This window comes from Telmatherina bonti (assembly GCF_933228915.1).
Source record: "Telmatherina bonti genome assembly, chromosome: 16".
Taxonomy (NCBI): Eukaryota; Metazoa; Chordata; class Actinopteri; order Atheriniformes; family Telmatherinidae; genus Telmatherina; species Telmatherina bonti.
The window spans coordinates 16,548,724-16,573,595 of record NC_136614.1 but is presented as its reverse complement, the minus strand read 5'-3'; the positions used below and the strand labels follow the sequence as shown (position 1 = coordinate 16,573,595).

At 37.0% G+C, this 24,872-nt stretch overlaps 4 protein-coding genes across 4 annotated transcripts; 2 read left to right on the top strand and 2 right to left on the bottom strand.

Annotated features, from left to right (window-relative positions):
• The first annotated feature begins 493 nt into the window (after window positions 1-493).
• On the top strand, window positions 494-6,003 carry akirin2 (akirin 2). The gene is made up of 5 exons (XM_079255917.1): window positions 494-993; window positions 1,409-1,543; window positions 2,316-2,465; window positions 3,310-3,381; window positions 5,318-6,003. Exons 1-5 carry the CDS (start codon window positions 822-824, stop codon window positions 5,326-5,328), a joined length of 540 nt encoding a protein of 179 aa, XP_079112043.1. The 5' UTR covers window positions 494-821; the 3' UTR covers window positions 5,329-6,003.
• A 622-nt stretch (window positions 6,004-6,625) lies between these two features.
• rars2 (arginyl-tRNA synthetase 2, mitochondrial) lies at window positions 6,626-14,459 on the top strand. Its single transcript, XM_079255562.1, has 20 exons — window positions 6,626-6,765; window positions 6,912-6,985; window positions 7,077-7,179; window positions 8,315-8,398; window positions 8,616-8,716; window positions 8,804-8,859; window positions 8,957-9,040; window positions 9,129-9,205; window positions 9,290-9,448; window positions 10,207-10,313; window positions 11,204-11,299; window positions 11,472-11,532; window positions 12,180-12,256; window positions 12,543-12,667; window positions 13,297-13,364; window positions 13,479-13,588; window positions 13,753-13,851; window positions 13,945-14,019; window positions 14,099-14,162; window positions 14,262-14,459. Exons 1-20 carry the CDS (start codon window positions 6,730-6,732, stop codon window positions 14,346-14,348), a joined length of 1,743 nt encoding a protein of 580 aa, XP_079111688.1. The 5' UTR covers window positions 6,626-6,729; the 3' UTR covers window positions 14,349-14,459.
• Window positions 14,458-19,963, bottom strand: slc35a1 (solute carrier family 35 member A1). Its single transcript, XM_079255563.1, has 8 exons — window positions 19,808-19,963; window positions 19,376-19,556; window positions 18,181-18,340; window positions 17,474-17,626; window positions 17,315-17,381; window positions 17,028-17,204; window positions 16,810-16,944; window positions 14,458-15,351 (listed from the first exon to the last, which is right to left on the bottom strand). Exons 1-8 carry the CDS (start codon window positions 19,815-19,817, stop codon window positions 15,212-15,214), a joined length of 1,023 nt encoding a protein of 340 aa, XP_079111689.1. The 5' UTR covers window positions 19,818-19,963; the 3' UTR covers window positions 14,458-15,211.
• An 801-nt stretch (window positions 19,964-20,764) lies between these two features.
• Window positions 20,765-23,155, bottom strand: LOC306767299 (protein yippee-like 5). Its single transcript, XM_079255232.1, has 3 exons — window positions 23,090-23,155; window positions 22,213-22,379; window positions 20,765-21,789 (listed from the first exon to the last, which is right to left on the bottom strand). Exons 2-3 carry the CDS (start codon window positions 22,351-22,353, stop codon window positions 21,568-21,570), a joined length of 363 nt encoding a protein of 120 aa, XP_079111358.1. The 5' UTR covers window positions 22,354-22,379; window positions 23,090-23,155; the 3' UTR covers window positions 20,765-21,567.
• Between the last annotated feature and the right edge of the window lie 1,717 nt (window positions 23,156-24,872).

Sequence of the window (24,872 nt, the reverse complement as noted above, 5' to 3'; positions counted from 1 at the left end):
TCAACTTGGTGAAGTCCTCATTATCATCATCATTATTATTATTGTTAGTAGTAGTAGTAGTAGTAGTAGTAGTAGTATTAAAAATAGTAGCAGCAGCAGTATTAGCAGTAGCATTCGTAGTAGTTGTGTTCGTAGTAGGTTTTTTTTTTTCATCTTATTATCAGCAAGAAGTTAGTAGTGTTGTAGTATCTTATTCAAAAAGCAGTTCTCCTTTTTGTTTCTGAAGAAATAACTTTTTGTGTGTATTGATACAAAATATTTTTCGGTTTTATTAAAAATCATGAAGTGAAAGTAAAAGTTTTGACGTGGGTTTGGGGGATTTGTAAGAAAACAAATCAAAATTTAAAATGGGACTTATTTTAGCATTTGGGAAATGTAGTCCATGAACATTGAAAACTGACGAACAAGTTCTGGTTTAAAACTACAAGTACCAGAAGGAAACGGATTCCTTGCGCATGCTCAAAAGTAAGTCAATGTAAAAGAATAAAAGGAAGTCAGCCGATGCCGATGCAGTAGTAGTGCCGGACTTATTCGGTAAAAATCAACACTCATCTGATTATATTCTAAGTTTATACTTAGCTATTTCATCTAAATTACTGAATCATACTGTAGATTACTGAAATTTGATAATATTTCCCGGTAGAAGAGAGTGAGAGACGAAAAAAGTGCATAATCTTCACAAGTCCAGAATAGCTGCCGCCGTTCAAGCTAGCTAACGCTAGTTAGCAATAGCAGCACTGGGGCCCAGGCAAGCAAATTCCCTTGATATCAAGGAATTTTTGGGCTAATTGTTTAACACATTTCGGAGACATTAAAGCGCAATGGCTTGTGGGGCTACTCTGAAAAGGACTCTGGACTTTGATCCGCTAATGAGCCAGGCTTCCCCAAAAAGAAGGAGGTGTGCGCCCGTCATGTCCCCGGTTTCTTCGCCGCAGAAATATCTGCGTATGGAGCCCTCACCTTTTGGAGAAGTGTCGTCCAGACTCACAACAGGTAGGACACGAGTGTTACTCCCACATTAAAACTCTGACCATTTTTTATACTGTCGACTAGACTCTGTTAGTATTTCTAACACATTTTCTTGGAATTCAGGTTGAACAAAACTCCAAATGTTGTTTGGAAGTAAAGTTCATGGTTTTATTGGCTGTCAAAAAACTTGTTTACAACTCTACCAAGTCACAAACACGTGCACACGTAATGTGTTAGCCAGATGTTTTTGTGAGGTTTTAATTTGGGTCAACAATGACACCTTTTATGTATAATTTTGTGCACAATCATATTTGGATTCATCAACTATGCAACATAAACAAGTTAAAATAAATAAATGCAGATGACTGGTTTATCTCTACACAGTAGTTTTGGTTGATGATGCCATTTCATACATGGAGAAATGTTTTATTTGTTTCAGAGCAAATTCTACATAATATAAAACAAGAGTACAAGCGTCTGCAGAAACGTCGGCATCTGGACAGTGTTTTTCAGCAGGCAGATGGCTGCTGTCCTCTGGATCTGCACAACATTCAGGCTGCATCTCCCCTACCAGGTAGCTACATATTGCAAGTTGTATTCAGATGTAAAATAAACCACTTCCGTAATGCTTAAATGTTTTATTTTGCTTACAGTTACAGATTAGACTTGAAACTTGTTCCTTGTTTGGATGAACTGTGCTTAATGGTAGATCACGTTGAGGGTTTACAAGCCTGATGATGAAATCAAATGCCTATGCCTTATGACAGTGGCTTCTTGTTCGTAATTTCCTTTTGGTAAATGTACTAATTTGTCATGACTAATGGTGTGCTTTTCATCCTTGGAAACATTCTTGGTACTCTCCTGACCAATTTTAATAAGTGCCTTCCTAATGAAAGTATCCATTGGAAATTCCCCTGCTCTAGCCAGCACACAGGACAAGTAAATGGAAATCCTTTCACCATCCTCCTTGTTGTCATTAGTTTTTTTTCTCCCTCATTAAAAAAAAAAAAGTACTCCGTGTGAGCATATCGAGTCTTGAATGAAATTCTTCATTCTGGGTCATGAAAAACCTCTAAAGGATTCTATAGATATATTTAAGACGATAAAATATAGAGTGAAAACAAAAGCAACTTGTGTCCATATTACATTTTAACGTGTTAAACCAGCATCCTTCAATAATTTAAAAGTACCACTCGGTCTATGAGAATCATGTTTATTCTATATTTTAAACATTAATGTCAAGAAGTTGTAAATAAAATGAAAAAATGTCCATGAGATTGACTTAGTTGTTGTGGTCCCACTATTTGAGTATGTTGTGTTTGAATCTACTTCATTCCTCCAAACAGGTACATCCTCAGGTGCCTCATCTCCCAGCAGGAAAGAACAACCGTTATTTTCCCTGCGACAGGTTGGGATGATCTGTGAGAGACTACTGAAGGAGCGAGAGGACAAAATCCGTGAGGAGTATGACGAGATACTGACAACAAAGCTTGCTGGTAAGAAATCTGATTTTAGATTTCAGAAATATGCCTGAAAGGTTTTGCAAGTTGTTGAATAGCTCTATTCAATAACAATCCTTTATGGAAATTATTTGCTTTAGTGCTTTTATCCACATAAATATATTCGGATCAGTGTCCATTATGCATCACAGAACGTTGTTGTCACACTGCTTACATGTTAGATTTGCTTGATTTAATTGTGGAATGGAGGAAACCGAAGGAAATAACAAGCTGCTAGGGGATGAAAAAGGATTAAATGTGCCTCAAGTTTGAAGCTGTTCAAACAGAAAAGCAAGAATATGTCTTGCTGTGTTTTCTGTCAGAGCAGACGTTCATTGCAGTGGCATTTTAGCAAGAACCTAGTTTACTCATAGGTTTGTTGATACATTTATTCTTAGAACAGCTTATATTTTTGTTAAACACAAAAAAAACTAGAAAAAATGTTGACAGAGCTAAACTTATTACCACAAACATCCATGTGTTTTCCTCATCTTGCACTGCGTGTCAAAGCTAGCTGTGTATGTAAACTCAACCTTATTAGATGAAAGTGCAACAAAATCTAAACACAGATGTTGTCAGGGGTTATGTTTGTTAGATAACCATAACAGAAACCAAATAAGGAAAAACAGGCAGATTCTTACTGATATTTAGTAAAAAGCTAATTGTCTTCTGTTGTACTGATATTAATATGATAGTAAATGTATATATTTATTACTCTTTGTATTTTGGTTTCTTTAAGCAGATAATTTATTAGATGGGATGACAGATGAATTGCCGTGTTATCTAATCTTCATGCCCTAGTATAAATTTAATTCTGTTTTTTTTTTTTTCCCCTTTTCAGAGCAATACGATGCGTTTGTCAAGTTCACACATGACCAAATGATGCGAAGGTTTGGAGAGCAGCCTGCTAGTTGTAAGTATTATTACACTGTAATCGTCAGACTTGTTGCCCTTTAGGGTCTCTAGATTTGACTCCCTGGTTAGAATTTGACACAGACTTTAAACTGGAAAATTGAAATGAAATGAATAATACTTTATTAATCCCCAAAGGGAAACTCAATAAACAAAGTTAATAAAAGGATTAAATGAAAAACCAAAAAAAAAGTAAGAACAAAAGGAACAAAGACATTTGTTAAAAGCATGTATGTTGATTTTTGATTTGTATATAATTTACGTAAGATTTGACAATTACATGCATTTGAATAAAAATGACTATTGGCCAACTATTTTTAATCCAATAGTTCATAATAAATGACATGCAAATTGTTCATGGAACTTTTTTTTTTTCACATTACAACGCTTACATTATTTTAATCTGCTTACTGTGTAATACAAAGAATATTGTAGAGACTGGCTGCTCTACATTCATGTCCACTAACAAATAACAAGTGCTCATCTGAAGATGGCAGTTCTATCTCCAAACATGACTTCCTCTTTCCTATCTGTGACTACACTCTGTTGATAAGGACAGTTACTGAAATGTGATATTAAATTTGTGGAAGGTGCTAAAGTTTTCAGGGAATTAAAATAAATGATAGATATACAAAGGCATTTACTTGTCATTTTACTGCAGTAACATCAACCGTGTCCATACTCATACACAACAATGTAGGACGTTACTGCATCATCAGATTTTATGAACAAGTCCCCATTCTGTTGTAGTTTTGGAGTATGTTTTGTAGCAACAATTATTACAGAGTTGAGAGGTAGACTGACTTATTGTGCTTTCACAACGATCACATTTGCAGTCATTTAGTGCCTTATCTCTGTCTAAAGGTCACATCCCAAACACAACAATGTAAAGAAGAACTGCTAAAAAACAGGCAGTACCTCAGTAGAAAAGTACAGAAACACACTTAAGAGTGCGTTCACATCAGCCTTTTTTAATGGAATCCGAGTCCATCTGCTCAGAAAGTCCGCGTCTTTTGGGGAGCTGTGAATGTGTCAAACGAATTCTGATTCGGACCAAAGAAGCAGACTTAGTCCGCCTACAAACGCAGGTCGTTTCGGTGCGTTTCAAGTGAACCAAGTACAGGACGCGAACTCCAAAAAGAAGTCGCTTCCTGCATTTGACGTAGCATTGCATTGTGGGTAAATACATAGCGATTGCGTTAAGAGCCCTCTGCCTTGTCTGTTGTTCACACTGCGTCTATTGTTGCATTGTTGCAGTGTATTTCTGCATTATACTTGCATAAGACAAGATAAAACACCCAAAAGAGCTTTAGTTTCATGCTCTATGTTTAACTCGCAACAGAGTTTTCTTCTTCACGTGGGTCTTGTCGTCTATTTTGCTGAATACTCGTACAGCACCACATTTGGTGGGAATGGAGATATATTATTGTAAAGCCTTGGCGCGTTTGACCAAAGTCCAGCATGAACGCAGTCTAGATCTGAATGGATACACCCCCCTACAACCGAGCCGAGTCCCTAATCGGACCGAGTCTAGCAGACTAACCTGATGTGAATGCACCCTAAAAGTTAATTATATGTAATATAGAGCATAATAGCCAATGAATGAGCCCAGATGTTATCTGTTTTCATTTTGGCACTGGACTAAGTAGGAAAATGCATTCCCTATTTATTATATAAAACTGTAATAATAAAAAAAAAAAAAAAAAAAAAAGGTGGTTTGATATGTAGAAGGTTCTAGAAAAGTTAGAAATCTACCTTGAATGATGTTAGTATAACATGTGTTTTAGTTATTGGTATCAGTATGAGGGTTTTACAATATAATGGGAGTGATCTAAATAAGAACAGAAGAAATGTATTAAAACAGTTGACCCATTTTTGCTATCATACAATTTTTATGAAATGTATTAAAGATATTTATCCATTGTGTCCCTTCACAGATGTTTCCTGAGTGCTGCTGTGTGATTTATTTTTTGGGGAGGGGAGGGGGTGTATACAATTTGCTGCAAGCTACTCTGGGGACTCCGTGTGTCTGAACTTTTCTCCCAGCTGTGCCATGTCACCTCTATGTGGACTCGCTGCCTCTGGCGTCAACTAGTGGCATCAACATTTGCTGTTGCTCCCAGGGTTTGGAGGGCGTCCTGCTGCCATAATATCAGATGAGTCTCTGAGGATACCAGTGGCCTCTTAACTGCCGTGTCAATATTTATTTGGCTTTATTCTGATGCCTTCACAAAAGGCTGACTGCCACCACACACTTGGCCTTTTGTTTTAATTTTTTAAAATGTGTCCTATTTAGTAATTTCACAGAGGATGTTAGTTGTGCATTTTTTGGAAAGGTATGTTTTGACAAAGGGATGAAAATTGAGTGGATGAAGGCAGCTGTCAGACGACTTCTGGAAGAGTTTTGGATCTTTTTCAACATTGTATAAACTACCAGTGATTATTTCTTTTACATTTGTACATTTGTAAACACCATCTTGTTTTGTTTTGGTTTTTTTTTCCTTTGTGGCTTGACTTTAGTTAACTTTACCAAAAATGTTATTTTGTTTAATAATTGCATTGGTTTGCTGTACGTTTTAAAGGGGTTTTGATTCAAATAAAGCAAACGAATAAAGTCTTTACTTATAAATTTATGTTTGTAGTGTTTTTTTTCTTTTTTTAAAATAAGAAAATTATAACTTTATACAATAACAATTCATATTTAAATGTTAAGATTGTTTGTTTGATTACTTCTGCCATGGCGCAGGTAACAAAATGAAAGTTGGTTTTACTGCGTTTGCAATTTTACTGAAGTTGAGGTTTTTATTTTTTTTTGTTTAGTTTTTTAAATTAAAATTTCGGGATAACTTGGAAATGTCATGAGGAACAATTACCTAGAAGATCACTGCCTGCATCCAGTTTTTTTTTTTTTTATTTTAGGGATTGTTTACTGTGAAGAGGGAACACTGTACCTCTCAAAACTTCTAGATAAAAAAAAAAAAAAGCCCACAGGCGCTGGCAAAAAGAAAAAGCCTTTGTGGATGTCTGGGGTCTTTTTAAGTGCCCACTTTTTTTTTTCTCTTTTTGTAGTCGGAGCATACAGTCTATAAACCCAAGTCTGAAAAAAACATTTTAGCGATATCGTTTAATTTAGAGACGAGGTGAAAAACTTTTAAGAGGAGCGGAGGTAAAAATCGAGCAAACCTTTTTACGCTGATGACGTACAGAAGTCTGAAGCCCGTGATTGGACAAAGGGACAGGAAGCGGTACTAACGTGAACGTACAACAGCTGTCAATGTGAATGGGTCGTGAAGAGATTTGGCTTGTTTTCCATTAATTTGTGCATATTGTATTTATACCTGTAGGAAACATGGCTAGTTTCTTCAGAAGAAAAATTGCAGCGAAGGTAAGAAACGTGAAAGTGTTTCCAGTCAGAAACCACAGCGCTAGTGCTAACATGGCTTGTTGCTGGAAACATGAACTGACAATGCAACACATGTAAAACATGCTGTTTGCTTTTCTTCTTTTCCCCTTGTATTTCCTATTGTTTAGCTCGGACGAAAGCTGCAGCAATCTGATGATGTGTTTCTGCCAGCTCTGACAGCAATTCCCGTTTTGAAGAAACAGTTAAGTCCGTTTTTGTTTCACATAAACAAGCAGATGTTTGTACTCTCCAATATCAGAGTCTCAGAAAATATCTTAACTTGTGTCCTTCAGACAGACTGCTGACTTTAAGCTGTCGCTCAGCACATTAAGAATCAACGGGATTTTGCCATCAAGTGGAGACATTCAGCTCCAGACGGATACCCTGGCCTCTCAGGTCAGATTAATTGTATAAACCGGTTCCAACAACAGATTTAGCACATTTCTTTCATTATTTATCTTCATTTGTAATATGCAAATATGATATGCATGTTTTTTGCCATATATATATTTCATTTGTAGTTTGGGAAATGTCTTTCTTGCTTCAAATGACAGTGTCTTTTTGAATACCTGCTGACATTTCCAGTTAGAAAAGCAATCATTTTCTGGCCCACCATCCACTCCCCAGTTAGGCACCATTTTTTTTCTGCCAGGTGTTAAAAATATCAATAAATATGATGCAATAACTGGATGAATGCAACTGTGAAAGGGTTAAAGAACCACTGAGATTCATACTACTTTGTGATTCAGAACTATTACAGACACACAGGTGTAAAAACATTCCCAAGAGAAAATGCAAAACTACCTCAAAGTGCTAAACCAAAAGACACAAATGCAGTAAAAAGTTCACATTTCAACAAAACACAAAGCATTACATATTTGAGAAAGCTTGAAATCTACAGAAAATTTAGATAAATACTTGGTTACTGTTCTCCTTTAAGTGTTGCTTAAAATTTAAATAAAATTTAATAAAATAAGCCATGTGAAGACAAAAACTTTCAGCAACACTGAACAACAACATAATTCAGATTTAAATGTAAATCTGAATTGTTATGTTGTTGTTCATTCATTTTCCGAACCGCTTATTCCAATTCAGGGTCGCGGGGAAGCTGGAGCCTATCCCAGCCGGCTTTGGGCGACAGGCAGGGTACACCCTGGACAGCTCGCCAGTCCATCGCGCACACAGAGAGGCCACACAGAGAGACAAACAACCACACTCACTCCTAGGGGCACTTTAGAGTGACCAATTAACCTATCATGCATGTCTTTGGATGGTGGGAGGAAGCCGGAGTACCCGGAGAGAACCCACGCATACACGGGGAGAACATGCAAACTCCACACAGAAAGGCCACTGACCAAACCAGCCAAGGATTGAACCAGCGACCTTCTTGCTGTGAGGCCACAGTGCTAACCACTGCGCCACTGTGCAGCCCCATGTTGTTGTTCAGTGTTGCTGAAATTTTAAGTGTTCACATGGCTTAAAAAATGTCAAAGTGCAGTTCCTAACTTCTAATCCGCACTGTGTCTTTCAGTTGAAACAGGACAGCGTGGTGGAAGACATCTCTGCTGGACGCGGAGTGATCAGCTTTAAAGTTAATCGCAGACTTCTTGCCGAGGTCTGTGAATGGTCCCACTCAGCCCACAGCAATGGGAAAAAGTTTAGACTGTGTCTGCACTGACTGACTGATCATGTCAGGGGAGGCATTAAATCTCTCTGCTCATTTTCAGCATGTTATCTGTTATGACTGTATTGTTCCAATGTTTTTTTTACTTTACCGTGTTCAAATAAATCACTCATCACTTCACATCACAATTTTGTTTTGTCTGTTCCAGAAATTGTTGGAGCCATTTGGAAAAAGAGGTGATGACAAGTTCGGGTTAAATAGTGAACTTTTTAATACTCTTAAGAAAGGAGCAACATTGGTGGAGTATAGGTGGGCTAGGTTTTGTGTCCTTTTCTTTGATATTATACCACCCCTTTGAAGATACATGAAGACAGTTTATATATTTACGTGTTTCAGTTCTCCAAATATTGCCAAAAAGTTCCATGCTGGACATTTGCGTTCTACTATTATTGGTGAGTTTGACAAACAAATGCCATGACACATTTATAGATTAATGTTCGTGTGGCTTGGGTCATCAACTAACTTACATTTTGCACATTTCCCTTTTAGGCAACTTCATTGCTAACCTGAAACAGTCTCTTGGAAACAATGTTATTCGAATGAACTACCTCGGAGACTGGGGCATGCAGTTTGGTGAGTAGACTATGATACAGTTTTTTACATAGGTTTTCCTTATGTGTGACTTTAATCAACAAAAGAATTAATCTTTGTTTGACTTCAGGTTTGCTTGGAGCTGGGTTCAGTCAGTTTGGATGTGAAGAGAAATTAAAAGAAAATCCCTTACAGCATTTGTTTGAGGTGATCATTCATTTAGCCAAATGAATGCATTTAGTAGTTTAATGGTGCCATGGTCTGAGTGCATTTTGTGTTTTTACCTTGTAGGTTTATGTTCAAGTCAACAAGGAAGCAGAGCATAATGAAAATATAAAGCAGGCAGCAAGAAACTTCTTTAAACAGCTGGAGCAGCATGAGAGCCATGCTGTGTCGTTATGGCAACAGTTCAGAGAGATCACAGTGAAGGAGTATCGGGATGTTTACAAGGTTTGGCCTTTCAGAAGTCTGAAATTTCTGTGAGACATAAAAAATGTGGCATCATGACATTAAAGCTGGGGTAGGTAATGTTGGGGAGCTAGCAAGATGTGAAGTGGCGCCCTGTTTTGGCTCCTCCCCCTTTGGTTTTGCTTCTTCCGTGATCCAAGGCTTTTTTTCTTACCGCTGCCAAGGAGGTTATGTTTTTACCAGCATGTATCTGTTTGTGTTCAAGATAACTCAAAAAGTTATGGATGGATTTTAATTAAATTTTCAGGAATAGTTGGAAATGTGAAAAGGAAGAACTGATTTAATTGTGGAGGTGATCCGGATCACCGTTTGGATCCAGGAATTTTTAAAGGCCGTCGCGGAGATTTGCGCTCTCTGAGTGCTTTTCTAGTTTGCAGCTTTTTCCACCAACGATTTTCTCTTTCTCAGCTGTTTAGCAGGAGGCGGCAAATAAACCGAGCCTGGTCGGGGAAATCCTTCCTGCATTCTCTCTGCCATGAAGAAGCTCATGAAATATAAAAAATGAACAACTTCAATTCGGCCTGAACATTTTGATTGGTCAGAGTTTTTACAGATTTACAGTAAGCTGCGCGGTCTAACTATATTTCTTATTGTTTGTGATTACAAAATGTACAGACTACTATCAGGATGAGGAGCCACTTCACCCAGAGTAAAAAAAAAAAAAAAAAAGTGAGCAAGATTACCTACTCAGCTTTAACTTGCTGTGAAGCTTGACTGAGATTTTTCTCAAATTTCTCCAGCGGCTGGGGGTCCACTTTGACATTTACAGCGGGGAGTCGTTTCATCAAGATCAAGCCCAGGAGGTGGTGCAGCAGCTGCAGAGTCAAGGACTGTTGAAAACCTCACAGTATGTGACAGCCTTGGAGAAGTAGTTGTTGCAATAAATAGGCTAGATTAAGAGCACTAACATACAGCAAGTTTAGTTCTAATTAAAAGGTGAAAGATTTTTACTTTAATTTGCAACATGCAATATACATGATTTATTATGTGGTGAAGAACAATTGCTGCATCCTTTTGAGCAATGTTTGTGCATTGCAGTTGATCAGAGTTAAATAGTTAATGTAATACTGAGTTCCACCAGACCTGAAACATTTGGGAATTTAGCTGCTAAATGCCCCACTCTGTTCAGCTCGCTGTTTGTGCCTATTTGTTGCTGCACTGGTCAAATGCAGTTCAACTTAAGCATTTTATATACGAAAAACAGCAACAAGAAAACAAAAAATATTAAATAAGGAGATGACCTAAAATTTGATGGAGAAACATTTTGTGAAGCTTTGGAATTATCTGAACAAAAAGTAAACTTGGTGTTTGACAGATGTTTGTAAACCACAATTTTTAATTCAGTTAGTGAGTGCTGTTATCAGAGGCTTTCCAGAGCCAAAAATGCATAAATATAACAAGAAATCATGATGTATTTTATTTAAGTAAAATATTCACATATTTTAACTTTAGGAATAATTTTTTCAGAAGGACAACAGATAAATAATCTGATGCTTTGAATACACCTAGTGGCCAATTGTAGTATTGCACGTTAAGACATTTGTGTATTTGCTTTGGTAGGTGTTTGGTTATAAGCAGTCTCTGGATTGTATACATTGCAAATATATATATTTATATTGATTATAGCCTCTGGTACTTTTTTGTTTTGTTTTGTACTATATAAATTGATGCAAAGTAACCCAAAAGCCAGGCGTCATTGTACATTGACTGTCTTTGTTGTTTGTTTTGTGTGTACAGTAAGGGGACCGGTGTGGTTGATCTCTCTCCTGACGGAGACATGAGCAGCGTCTGTACATTACTCCGGAGTGATGGTACAACTCTCTACATCACCAGGTCAGTATTGGCAGGGATTACACTCTGCACCAAATGGTCAGCTGGGGCCTACAGGATCAGCGTTTTTGTGGTGCCATTAGGATTTTATCCTGTCCATTTTGGAAATGTTGCTTTTGATAAACACTGCGTCTCATTACAGCAAAGACATTTATTTTCCCATTTTCTGTCTCAGAGACATTGCTGCGGCTATTAGCCGGAAAGAAAATTACCACTTTGATGAAATGATTTATGTGGTAAGTACATTAATAAAGTCAGTAATTAGTTGCATCAGACTCATAACGACAAGATAATGAAAGTTAATAGTTTTATTTTATCTTTGGTATCCCAGTTTTTGTCTTATTAAATGGCATAGTCTATACAGTATTATCTGTTATTCATTCACACTACCAACTCTGATTTGGATTAAGTGGGTGTTTGAAAATAAAATATTGAATGTGTGGCTTTATCAACATTTTTTATTGTTTAATAACCTGAATTAATAATTTGTTATTTTAAAGCAAACACAGACAGATTTCTGAAAATGTTAGCTTCTATATATTTATGAAGCTGTAATGAAAGCATAAAGCTGATACATTAATCAGCAGTTTATTATTTTAACATGACTGGAGTTGCTGCCCTTTTCCTCCTACATTTGTTTTAGGGAAAATTTACACTTTATTACTGGGGAAGTGCGCTTGTTCCCCTTAGAAATACTCCCATACTGCCACGTTTGATGTGAAATGATCGAGCCGCATCTACACAGATTAATTCACACCTGTTTTTCTTCTTGAATGACTTGCTGTTAACTGTGGAAGTTTATCCGATGTTTCAGCTCTCCCACTCGGGCTTCTACTTATCGCCCATCTGTTTGGTTAATCTATACTTGTTTTTCTTTGTTTAGACTGACAAAAGTCAAGAGCATCACTTCAACCAGTTGTTCCAGATCCTGCTTGCTATGGGACATTCTTGGGCTGACAGGTAACCAAAACATTCAGGTAACTACTTTAAAACCTGAGAGGTTTTATGAGAAAGAAACTTCCTTCCGTGGCTGTTGCGTTTTACTTTGTATTGTAGTGGATTTAACTGAATTTAGTGTTTTTGTTTTGTTTTTTTTTAACATTTTTATTGTCCTAATCTGCTGTTTTATGTTGAAACACTTAAATACTTCACTAGACATAAATCACATGTGAGAGAAATGTTGGTGGGGGAAATATTTCAGGTTACTATTTGTACTTGTATAAGGGTATATGACGACTGCTTTTAGGTGTCGGCATGTGTCCTTCGGTCTGGTTCAGGGCATGAAGACGAGGACTGGTGATGTGGTTTTTCTGGAGGATGTCCTGGACGAAGCTCGGGCGAGGATGCTCCACAACATGAGGCAGACAAACAGTAAAACTCTTTGTTATTTAGAAACAGATAAGGACACTGTGCAACATTTCTATGTGCATTTCCAGAGCATTTGCATGATGAAAGACAAACAGGCACCTAAAGAACAACTATTGTGGCTGGCTGAAGCTGCTAAGCATGAACATAAATGAATCGTAATAACTCTGAAACGTGATCAGTGAGCATCTCACAGCGATGCATTTTTTTAAGTGAGCAAGAATTATTCATATCATTGTCTCCCTTACACAGCAAAGGTTGTGTTGTTTAGCGAGTCTTGTTTGGTTCATTAGCAGCAATTTCTTATTGGTAAATGATTTAACATGTTCATTTTAGTATTTGTTGCTAACAAATCCAGTGAAGATATGTATACTGAACATGGATTATTCAGCTACTTGTGAATGTGGCAGATAACTATCTAAATGTAAGTAGGAATATTTTGAGGCATGCATTATAAATTCCATTTAAACCACTGTGGTTAATGTGGTTCCAGATAGAAGAATAGAGTAGTGTCACTAACATTATCCATTCATCATGTTGGAAAAATGAAAGTCATGGCACAAAGAAAATGAGATATGTGGCCATAACTGTATATGAGGAGAAAAAGTGACACCAGGTGTTGCTTTATTCCACAGCCACGAAGGAACTGGAAAACCCAGAGGACACGGCGGAAAAAGTAGGAATCAGTGCACTAATAGTCCAGGTCGGTTGTCACAACTAATGGATGTGAATGAATCATTTAAAGTAGTTAAATCCCTTTATTTTTGTTCATAACTGGTGGAAAGTGATGTTTCTCTTCTCTCCAATCACATTTCAGGACTTTAAAGGTCCCTTGCAGTCAGATTACAAGTTTGACTGGGACCGGATGTTGCAGGCTCAGGGCGACACGGGTGTCTTCCTTCAGTACACACATGCTAGACTCTGCAGGTCTGTGTGCTTTCTATATTCTGTCTCCTCGTAACATTTAGAATTATATTCAGTTTTATCAACCTGCCTTCATGGCATTTCTGGAAAACGGCCTTTCAGATAAAGAAACCAGAAAGACTTGTAACACAGACCGTTCACAGTTAACCATCATGGTGTTGCTGCAGTTTAATGCACAGGAATGAAGAAGTGGCGGCGACAGCAACGTTTGATCCATCTCTTCTGCAGGAGCAGATAAGTGTCACCATCTTGCAGCACCTCCTTCGGTAAGCAGACTTTTCCCCCTCCCCAACAAAAACATCTCTCCTAGTTTTATATCTATAATTGCTCTTGCTTGACCAAATCTTCCTTGTTTGTAGTTATGATGAGGTGTTGTATCAGTCGGCTCAGGATCTGCAACCAAAACACCTTGTGAACTTTTTACTGAAGCTGTGGTAAGGATTGGCAAGGGCTTTGTGCGCTGCTCAGGTTTAAAGTTAAAGTTAGTAAATGTCTGTTTCTGGCGCCTTGCAGCCACTTGGTCGCTTCAGCACACAGAGAGCTGCCGGTGAAAGGAAGCCCGATGGACATTGCACAGGTAAAGACCCAAAAACTTTTCTGAACACATTTATGTTCTTATCTGGAAGCACTCAAATAAATTTTTTTTTTTTTTTAATTATTTGCTTACCATCAACAGGCAAGATTAAAACTGTTCAGCAGTGCCTGCTCAGTCCTGGCCAATGGCATGAGAATCCTGGGCATCACTCCGGTTAATAAAATGTGAAACTAGCTTTTTTGTTGTTGTTGTAGGAAGGTACCATACTATACCCATGTTGTAGTGAAATTATATTGTACACACAGAGTCTCTTTTTTTTAATGAAATCATCCCTTTGTTAACGTCAACTTGGTTAAATTAAATGGCTGTCTTCTAGAAACAACGCTCTTACTGCTCTTTTGTTGATGGCTCAAGTGGTTCAGATTTAATAAAAGCTTCAAAATAGCTTTCAGATAAACACTGAAGTGATACAAAAGACAAGACGCTGGTGAGACAAGCATAATCAAACATGCACCGATCTGTCAGGTTTGGTCTCCCATAAGCACAGAATTACCAAAATATGATTTGGATTTTAGACATCGGACACACGAGAGTAAATTAAATACTGGAAGATAATGAAAACCATTCATTATATGAAGAAGATACATTATGTGTCTTTCAATACAGTAAAATCAAGTTACATTACGATTCAACACCAGATGTATTCATGACTTTACTGACTGCATTAGATGTACAAACCTTAACAGCAGTTAACGTCAAAGGGCAACTTTCAAAATGTCTGGTGATGGAAAGATGGCTTAAATCTGGCACCAAAACATTAAAAATAACTTGAAGTTCTAAACAATTGCACTGGAAAGTCATAGTACAGTCATCATTCCCATGTGAGTATAAGGAGGAGATCTATGTTAAAGCAGAACAGAAACTCATTTCTGCCATAAACTGCACATAGAGCCCACCTAACCGTGGTTATCTATGAAGTGGCTCTTTAATGCCCTCCAGGGCATGTTCTCCTGTAGCTCCCCAGATATAAAGTACCCCTAAGCAGACTTTGTTCCCCTGCATTGGAGAATCTCCTGCTGTGAGTTTGGGATTCACACAGTCACCAGTTTCTGTCTGGATTCTGAGTCTGTGTCTTTGACTTGCCGGGTCACTTTGGACGTGTCCTGCTTTGGAAGTCCGTACAGGTAAATGGAAACGCACACGAGGATCGCACCGGAGGCAAATGTTGCCGCTGCAGAAAGAGGAAAGAACGTGTAATTATTTTTAAATTCAAAACGAGATTTCCAAAAGAACTGCTGCTTATCAGCATGGGTACTAATATGTATTAACCTCTGCAAAAGAACATGTAAACAATTTCACAGATCATTTCCTTATAATTACAAAGAACATTTTCCCGACCGTTACACCCCCCCCCCCCCCAAAAAAAAAGTTTATTTAAATACAAGATACTTTTATTTGATATTCTGCAACATCTTTTATATCTAAAATGTTTAGGAAACTCCAATGTTTCTTCAAGTAGACACCATATGCTGTCCATATGCGAATGAAGTTATTCACAGGTCACAGGCCCATTAATACAAAACTGCACCGTCTGTCATAAACATGAAGAATCACGTGAAGTATCATTATTTATATTCTTTAAAACATCCATCCATTATCCAAACTGCTTCGTCCGATGAAGTGCCTCGCCCTAGCTGAGGATCGAACCAGCGACCTTGCTGTGAGGCCACAGTGCTAACCACTATGCCCCACTAACCCCTTCTTCAAAACATATCGGAAATTATTAGGACTTATTGACTGATGTTCTTGCAAGTGCATCACTTGTGTTGAGGAAGAGAACCATGAATGATTTAACAAGTCATTCTCAGTTCACAGAGCGCCCATTCGTGTGGACTTAACACTGTACTGTAAGACCAACATGCTTTAAATGGAGCATTAAGGTGAGTAAAGACTTAAAGCTAGGCAGTAGGGGTGGGAAGCCTTATTGAAAAAAATATCGGGATTTTTTGCTTCACAATTTTAAGATTGATTTTTTTTTTATCAAATCTATTTTTTCAAATAAATACAAATAATCCATTAAAATTGGTCATTTTTATTGTTTTTAATTGATCTTTTAACTTGTTATCTAGGGCGTTATGCAGCAGAATGATGGTCTGGCAACTAATTTTTTTCCTAACTGAAATCAAGAAAAATGATCAGCACAAAAGTTTTGTACATTTTTTTTTTTTTTTTTTTAGTCTACAAAAATCAGCAAAATGGAAGAATCATGACAATCACAATTTAAATTGAATTGGCACTCAAAAAAATCCAAATCAAATCAGGACAAAAGCATATCATCACAGCCCTGCTAAGCAGGCGGCACTTCAGCATTATTTTTGTTCTAATAAGTTTGGGACGTCTGTCATTTTTATGTCATTTTAAATTAAAATGGTGAAAGATTTAAGGATTGTATCAAACCATCCAGGTCCTCTAGGCAGCAAGATTTCATTAAAAGTAGTGGATGTGAGTGATCTACTCAGTGCACTTTGTTCTGTTGCTTTTTTTTTAAAGCACTTAGTTTAAATTTGCTCTAAAAAACCCAAAAAACTTGCCATCCATTGATTCAGTATTATACCACAATATGTGATGACCTGGTGAGCAAAACTGCACGTTTTGAAAGTAATACTGGAGATTTCAGAGACACACTTACTTATTTGCAGTCCGAACAATAAGACTGATGCAATTGTTGAGAGAACAATCGCAGCTGCAGCAGAGAAGCCCTTCATGATGTTGTCTGTGTACTTCACCACCACTGACGTGTAAAGACCACCAACACTGGCCAGAACTGAAAGCACAGAGAGAGAAGAGTCAGCAAATAGTGAAATGTAGGGGAACGAAAGTAAAATCCTCAGCTTTAGTCATACTTACAGACTACAAAGCACACCCAGGATGTATAACCAAAGAAGAAACCTTTCTCCAGAACCTTATCTCCATCGTTCAAGTAAACACCAATCAGGGTGACCACGATGCCCGACAGATACATCTGGATGTTTCTTACCCACAGAGATGTATCTGAGCTCTTCAAGACCTTCTCAAAATACACACCTTTTAATTTAAAAAAAAAAAAAAAAAAAAAAAAAGAGAAATAAATCATTTGTGAAACAGTTTAACAAACCACCAAAAGTCTCTGTTGCAGAATCCAGCACTAATTTTACCTGCAAATCCAGAGCAGAGGACAGCAACAGCAATGGCAATAAACCCAATTAAGGGATTCTGCTCAATCTGTGGAAAACAAAGAAATTGAGTTTCCGGACATTTGCTAAATACAGCAGATGGTAAAAGACAAGTTAGAAATATCTCGACTGACTCCCCACCTGAACTTTGGTGGCCTCTACAGGCTTCCATTGGACGAGTGTAACGCCACCACAGAGCATGAAAACGGAGAACCACTGCAGCCGGCTGAGAGAGCGGTTCAGCATAAGGACTGTGCACAAAGCAGTGCAGGGGATCTTCAGCTGATACGTCACCTGTATGACAAAACGCACAGCGAGCCGAAAAACAACTGGATTTACCAGTTCTGTTTGGGTGCTGCTCAAGCTGATACTGAAAACACATTGAAGATATTACTGAAATGTTTCACAAATTTATTCCAAAATCCAAAGCTGTAATCTCTCATTTTTAAAGCTACAAAGAGTGACTGCTTTATAGAAATTATCTTTACTATGTTAAACTATGTATAACTGTCTCATTTCCCACAGGGTTCAGCATGATGTGTTTACATAGCAGAGAAAATGAAGCACATCCTCCTCTGCACCAGGACTGTGCCATATTTTGAAATGTCTTTTCATTTTTCTTATTATTTAGCTTTTTTTTTTTTTTTTTTTTTTTTTTTTAAATTAAAGAAAATGCACACATTTGTATTTTTGGCTAAAATTAACTAAATTTTCTGTTCTATTTCATCTCAATACCCACTAGGAATATGACTGCAAAAACAAATTATCTTAAAAGTAAAAATTAGAGACTCAGTTTTGGATTTGAAACGCATGTGAACATCAGGAAAAAAACAGAATTTCCATCTCACCTGATAAACTGCGGCATCAAGGTTGCTCAGGGCAACAAAGGCCATATTGTTCTGCACTGCATACACTATTGAAGGCACGCTCAGCTTCAGCAGCTCTTTAGGACTGAAGAATATGTGTTCCTCGATGGTGTTCTTGAGTCTGATGAGGCTTCCTGTTTCTCTTTTTAAAGAGAAGAAAACACACTGAATATAAAGAGAGCAGCAACGTGAACATTAATCCCACTCAAAGATTATTGATCACAGTTTTTAATGTTCAGTTTTATTTTAAATGTGTTTTATAAAGATTAAGTGACAATATGCTTCCAGTGTATGAACCAGTTGCTGTCCATTTTTAAGCTTTGATAGAAAAATATTTTAAGATATACCAATAGCATAGAAAATGTTTTTCTTTCAACTCCATCAAGCTCTTTTCATTGCTTTTGGAATGTTTTTCAGTGTTTTGGTATTTTGTGTGTAAGTTATAATTATCACATTTTAACTGCAACTTTTGTTTCCTTATGATCTACATCTGAAAGATTAATATGTATAGAAAATGGGCTATGAAAGTAGCATTCAAATAAACTATAGGCCAAGAATGAAATTAGAGCAGTCAGTGGATGTCATACAACGCCTATTTTGTTTAGTTTTTTTGTTATACAGCATCACATATTTCTAACCTTATAGGCACACTCAAAATATATCAGTTTATCAAGTTTTAATCAAAGAAGGAAGAAAACCAGAAAAAAACTAAGTCAAATGCAACAACAAAGAATACATATATCATGAAACAATTTAAATCAACACATCCCTCTGTGCTCATCCCAGTAATAATGTAAGAGGTGATACTGAGAGCAAATATATGATGGTTTTTAAAAAGGTACATATTTTAACTAAACAACCAAGATCAGTGGCAAATCAAAATTATGTGACACCAGATCCAAACTAAATGCCTGTCAAAGCTTTTCACCATTTCTCTGTATCACCATCATCAGTACTCCAGATACTGAAAATAAATGGCTGCAATTTACATTTTTGGGGTATCACCATGGTAATAATGTAATTAAAGATTAAATAAACTGAAAATAAATCCAACAAGCATCAGCTGCAGGCATAGCTTACATTACTCTTCCCTTTGCCTTTGAAATGACGTCTTGTTGAATCAATAGTCAATAATCAGCATACAGAAATATAACAGTGCATGAAATTCCACACTTACTTCGTCAGCATTCCCAGACTCAGGATTAATTTAATGACCTCAGTGATGCACACCGCAGTGGTGGAAAAGTACAGATCTCCTGAGGAAATGGTCCTTGTGTACCGTAATGCCACCGTGTATGTAGCTGCCACCAGTGTCATTACTGTCAGACAGTAAAGTTTGAAGACAACACTCACGTTTTCTGGGAAGAAAAAGTGGAAAGAAACGTAGCCGTCAATCATTGCATCAAAATGTTCGTCTCTTTTTCCAGTTAGGATTTCGTTGTTGTATCAGTCGTACATAATTAACAGAGTGTAAAGTTAGAGGAACATTGCAGAAAATGATACAAGTCCTTTTATCGGGTTGTATTTCTTCTTTACTAGTTAGTGTCTCCCCAGCCTCTATGTTAGCTAGCACTAGCATTTGAAAAATTAAAATACAAAAGTAACTCACCGCCGGCCATAATTGATCTGCTTTGTATCCGTACGAGTGGCAAGGAAGTCAATTAATCTGCCCCGGTCACATGCCATAAATACCAAATCGCCGATCCAGATGGAAGAAGGCTGTTCAGCTTACTGTATTACACCAAACAAGTCGAATATGAGGAGCCCTTCATTTCCCAGGATACAGCGCAGGAAAGGGTACGTTCGAGTTTAATGCCGGGGTCTCCCGTCGTTGGAAAAACCGCCCAGTCCAAGTATGTGTCAAAATATTTTTATGTAATGAACAGGGCCGGATTAAAAGTGCACAGGCCTCTGGGCCGAAAGTTTACCAGGGACCCCCTTCCCCACCGCAACATTGTGAAAATGGTGAATGATACACTGTGAAATGACATTTCTAACATCTCTCAGCCAGTGGTACCAATAGTAATACACTGTTGGTAGTGGTGTAACTGTCTGGCTTTTATGTACATTTTGTTTCATGTCCAAACTGCTGGTGTTTGGCCTACATGGGCCCCAAGTTGGAGTGGGCCCCTGGGTCTGTGCCCATATTTCCCATTGGATAATCCGGCCTTGGTAATGAATGTATATTTTTCACCCTAAATGACAAAATCTTTATTCAATTCAATCGATTCTATTTTATTCTGAGGAAGTATCCAAGAACAGACAGAAAACAGACGCGAGAGGACTTCGCTCATTATTGGGTCAGCGGAGGTCGCTCTTGCCCAAACATGCCAAGCCGGACAAGTTTGACTAAACACTTTTTAACAGGATTTCAAGTCAAACCACAAATTTGTATAATTATCATTATTATACTTAAGGTGTGTTTTTCCAAGAAAGCAATAGCTTGAAAAAAGCACAGCTTCACCACATGTAAACAGCTAACCTCAGTTTTTAATAAACACAGATTCAGACAGATGTAATATCCAAGTTTATTTATGCAAACACAAGACACAAATAAAAAGGGAATTGAAGCTATTAAATGTACTGATGGCAATGTATTTATGCCGTGAGCAGAAAAATACTGTTTTTAAACTTTTTTATAACCCAACAAAGATTTCAATTTCAAGTTTTATTTAATGTACAAAATAATCTTAAAGACAAGTTATGTGTACAACATGAGTGCACTGCATATCAATGAAATTAACTAAATTTCATTGACATGTTAAATAGTTTTCTCCATTTTCTAACAGTAAAAAATAAAATGTATGAACTCTTAATAGTCCAAAATAATGCTTAGTTTATAGAACACGCACATTATTTATGTATATATATTTCTGAACAGTCTTCTTGTATTCTTTTATCACTCCTTGCATTGATATGTTTTTAAATAGATTATTTCCAGATTCCCAGTAATGTATCTTTCAGAAAAAAGGTGCTTTGTTGCATAATGCTTAGTTACATATTCTTCAAGCAAATATGTATGAGTGAACTAAATCAGACACCATCAGGGGTCTCTGTTGTCCCCGTTTTCTTAACACTGTTTGCGAAGTTCAGTGATGACTGCATAAAAGAATAGTCTCATCTGAGAGTAGCAGTCAACATCCTACTGCACATATACCACAGCCTGTCGAGCGCCTGCTGAAACTGTAGGTCATTTTAAATGGGTAGAAAAGCAACACCATTCACCCTTTTGTTTGAACTCCTACAAAGACCCAAACAGAGATATTATTGTGGTGTAGCCCTACTTACAAAAGGAACACTGCAAGCATGTGCACTGCTGCCTGAGGCAAAACGTATGACTTAATCATTGTTGCATAAACATTAGTGAACTCAGGAACTGTCAGAGGGAGCATGTTCGAAGCCTTCGCTCTCCCTCACCAGCGCTCTCTCCAGGATGACTCGACCCTCCTTGTAGCGCTGACTTTCCTCAGTGGCGAACTCGTACATCCAACCCAGCTTACTGTTGCAGTTCTTGCAGCTTACGTCTCGCACCATGTGTCTTCCTGTCAGCATGACTCTGTCTTGCACCTCACTGTGCTGCAGATTCACAACCTGGAGTGCAGCAAAAGCACATTTGTCACTGTTACAACATTTTCTCCTGACAGTGGACTGGTTATCCTAAGACTAATAGATGTGAACCAAATATAGATAAAACACTTAAGCCATCTGAGCACAAAGTGACACTGTTACTCTGTTACTAAATTTGGTTAAAAAAGAAGTGACCCACATATACTCTTCTGATCAATTATTTAATGCAAAGATTAAAACGTGAATATTGAGGTTTGAAAAGCTTTGAGAAACAGATTTAGATTTTGACACATGCTCAAAAATCTAATGTGGGTCAAAACACCATTGCATAAATGGAATGTATAAACTACAGTGCATTAGCAATGTCCCAGTCAAATTCCACAAAGAAACCAACTCTGCTACGCTCCATAGTTAGTGAACATAAAGTGAGTAGTGGTTTGCAGGTACCTTGTTGAAGAGGAAAGCTCTGCCAGTGGCTCCTGTGAAGCGTGTTGAGATGAGTTCAGTACGGTTGGTCAGGATGGTGTCACAGTTGGCACAAGAAAAGAGGCGGCTTCCACCAATGTGATCCAAGAAAATGCGTCCCATTTTGGCAACCAGCAGGTCAACACAACCTGTAGTAAAGAATGCAATCCTTAGAGACTGTTTCTGTTTATAGACATATGTAGAAGCAAAGCTTGGATGACTTAGGCTGTATAGGAGTATTTTAGAGTAATTCCAATAGTGAGCAGTCTTGACCTATCCATCAGGGTGTGTGTCACATCAGATTATTTTGCTAACTGTATTTGAATAATACAAGTATAAGCTGCTTTACTGTTCACTAAAAGCTAACTTTCTTCTGTTTTGGGTTTGCTAGTTTGGATAGGTTTTTTGTTTGTTTGTTTGTTTGTTTGTCTGTTTTTTTTAACCAATTTGGGATCCGGTTTATCAATAATGAAACCACAAGGTTAACCTCAATGCATCATCAGGTCGGAAAAATAAACAAACAAGCTATAATTTCGTTACAAATAAAATAAAATCAGTTTTTTTTTTTTGTTGTTGATATATATATATATATATATATATATATATATATATATATATATATATATATATATATATATATATATATATATATATATATGTAAAGAAAATGTAAAAAATTACATATGGATGCCCGGGTCAAACATAAACCTTGTCAGTCACCAAAACATTAAGAAGCAGTACGAAGCTCAGTACATCAAACAGTGAAGTAACTTATAAATGTCGCACCTTGTTACTTCTAATAAATATGTTTTGAACGAGTAAAATAATATTTTGAGTCGTGGGATCTTTTTATACTTACTCCAGCTAGAAAAACGTTCGTTTATCCTGATGTTGTGGTCGTTACATTCAGCACACAGACGCCGGAAGTCAATACAATTGTGTAGTTAGCATGTTTGACAAAGACAACTTCTGTTTGTTACTTTCAGAGTAAATCTACTTTAGATTTTAAATAAAATTGCGCACTTTTGAAACAAAACATCATCATCACCCTATTTGAAATTTTATATCCCTGCTTGTAATGAATTAATTGGTTTATGTCGTAAAACTTGTGCAAAAACCTGAATTGTCCGCACTTATTCGTTTAAAAAAAAAATCCAGTGCTTTTATTTTGAATTCCATTACACTTGCCCATCTTCAGTAGCTTGATCGTACTGCTTTATTTTGACCAACGACAAGCGGCAGAAAGTTAACGTCATACCAGAATACAGACCACCAATTGGCTGGAGAGAATAGTCACGTTTATTCTTTCGTTTATTTATTTATTTAGTTTTCATATTTCTTAAAATAATACTTTATGAAAATGTATTAATCAAACGTTTTTGACAAGTAGTGCCAGCTGGTAAGAACAAGATTTTTTTCTTGTTTTTTTCTTAAATAAAGTCTATTTGGTTTCATCGGTTTTGATAACAGTCTTTTTTAGTCATGACAGAAAGTGACCTTTCCTCAAAGCATTAGCTCTGCAGTCTTATTTTGTTTTTAAATTTCCTGTAAGCAGCCTTTTTAAGGGAGGTGTTTGTATAGTCAGTCTTACAAGTGAGAGGATTCATATAACAAGATGTGATCTGCTGTTTAACCCAATTACTTTTTTAAAAAAAATATACATATAATAAAATCTTCTATTGGTCAGTGACTGACCAACTCAGCTGCTAAACTCCCCACTGAGTGGACAGAGCCAGTCATTTATGGAGAATTGCAGACCAGTCTGATGTTGATCAAACTAGGCCATGCTGTCTACCCAGCCATCAATACATCACAGCCTTATCATCAACCCCTAGAAAAAAGACATTCTTCCCAAGTGGTAGGCTAACCTCACAAGCTTGATCCAAAAATTAAAAAAAAAAAAAAAAAGCTTCACAAGCAAAAACAAGATAATGAGATTTACACAGAATTCAACATACTTGACAGAAAGTCATTTTAAATCTAAACTAACACACTTTCCAGCAGGCTGTCACTCCGTTTTGTGCGATATGAAATCTGTCATCCCTTTCTTGCCATCTCCTCTGTAGAGATCTCCTCAATTTAATTTGTTCAAATCTTGATTTTTCATATTTTCATATTAATAAACCTATTATTTCTAAAACTCAAACAATCCATGAAATTATTATTTAACACCAATTTCTATGCCACTGTGGGTTTTTTTTTTTTTTTTTTTTTTTAAATCAGAGTTTGTCCATCTCCCTGCTCTAACACCTGACTTTTAATGAGAACTTATTCATATTTAAGGGAAGTAACCTGGAGATGCATGAAAAATACTAGCTTACTGTGCCATCTGTCAACAAGAAAACTATTTTGGGACTTCTAGTGTTGCAAATTTTGGGATTTTTTGAGCTGAGATCAAATCATTGTTTAATGAAAATAAAATGTTGACATCCAAATAAATAAGCTAAATAATACACTAAATAAACACACCAAATTATGTAATGGTGGACTTCTGCTTTAATATAAATAATTGATGGGGAACCCTGGTCTTCAAGGGTCAAGGGTTTTAGATTTTTCCCCAGTCCAACACAGCTGAGTCAAATTTATTGCATGGTGAATTATTAATTTAAATAATGTGTGCTGGGGTAGGTAAACATGCATCT

What these genes read in the sequence shown, in the direction of transcription:
- akirin2 (XM_079255917.1), top strand. Translation starts at nt 822, where the DNA reads ATGGCTTGTGGGGCTACTCTGAAAAGGACTCTGGACTTTGATCCGCTA. An exon ending in GTCGTCCAGACTCACAACAG is followed by an intron (nt 994 to 1,408) that starts GTAGGACACGAG and finishes TATTTGTTTCAG; the next exon opens with AGCAAATTCTACATAATATA. An exon ending in ACTGACAACAAAGCTTGCTG is followed by an intron (nt 2,466 to 3,309) that starts GTAAGAAATCTG and finishes TCCCCTTTTCAG; the next exon opens with AGCAATACGATGCGTTTGTC.
- rars2 (XM_079255562.1), top strand. Translation starts at nt 6,730, where the DNA reads ATGGCTAGTTTCTTCAGAAGAAAAATTGCAGCGAAG. An exon ending in CGGATACCCTGGCCTCTCAG is followed by an intron (nt 7,180 to 8,314) that starts GTCAGATTAATT and finishes TGTGTCTTTCAG; the next exon opens with TTGAAACAGGACAGCGTGGT. An exon ending in AACTTTTTACTGAAGCTGTG is followed by an intron (nt 14,020 to 14,098) that starts GTAAGGATTGGC and finishes GGCGCCTTGCAG; the next exon opens with CCACTTGGTCGCTTCAGCAC.
- slc35a1 (XM_079255563.1), bottom strand. An exon ending in AGTCTGGGAATGCTGACGAA is followed by an intron (nt 18,341 to 19,375) that starts GTAAGTGTGGAA and finishes CTCTTTAAAAAG; the next exon opens with AGAAACAGGAAGCCTCATCA. An exon ending in CCTCTGCTCTGGATTTGCAG is followed by an intron (nt 17,205 to 17,314) that starts GTAAAATTAGTG and finishes TTAAATTAAAAG; the next exon opens with GTGTGTATTTTGAGAAGGTC.
- LOC306767299 (XM_079255232.1), bottom strand. Translation starts at nt 22,353, where the DNA reads ATGGGACGCATTTTCTTGGATCACATTGGTGGAAGCCGCCTCTTTTCT. An exon ending in GAGCTTTCCTCTTCAACAAG is followed by an intron (nt 21,790 to 22,212) that starts GTACCTGCAAAC and finishes GCTGCACTCCAG; the next exon opens with GTTGTGAATCTGCAGCACAG.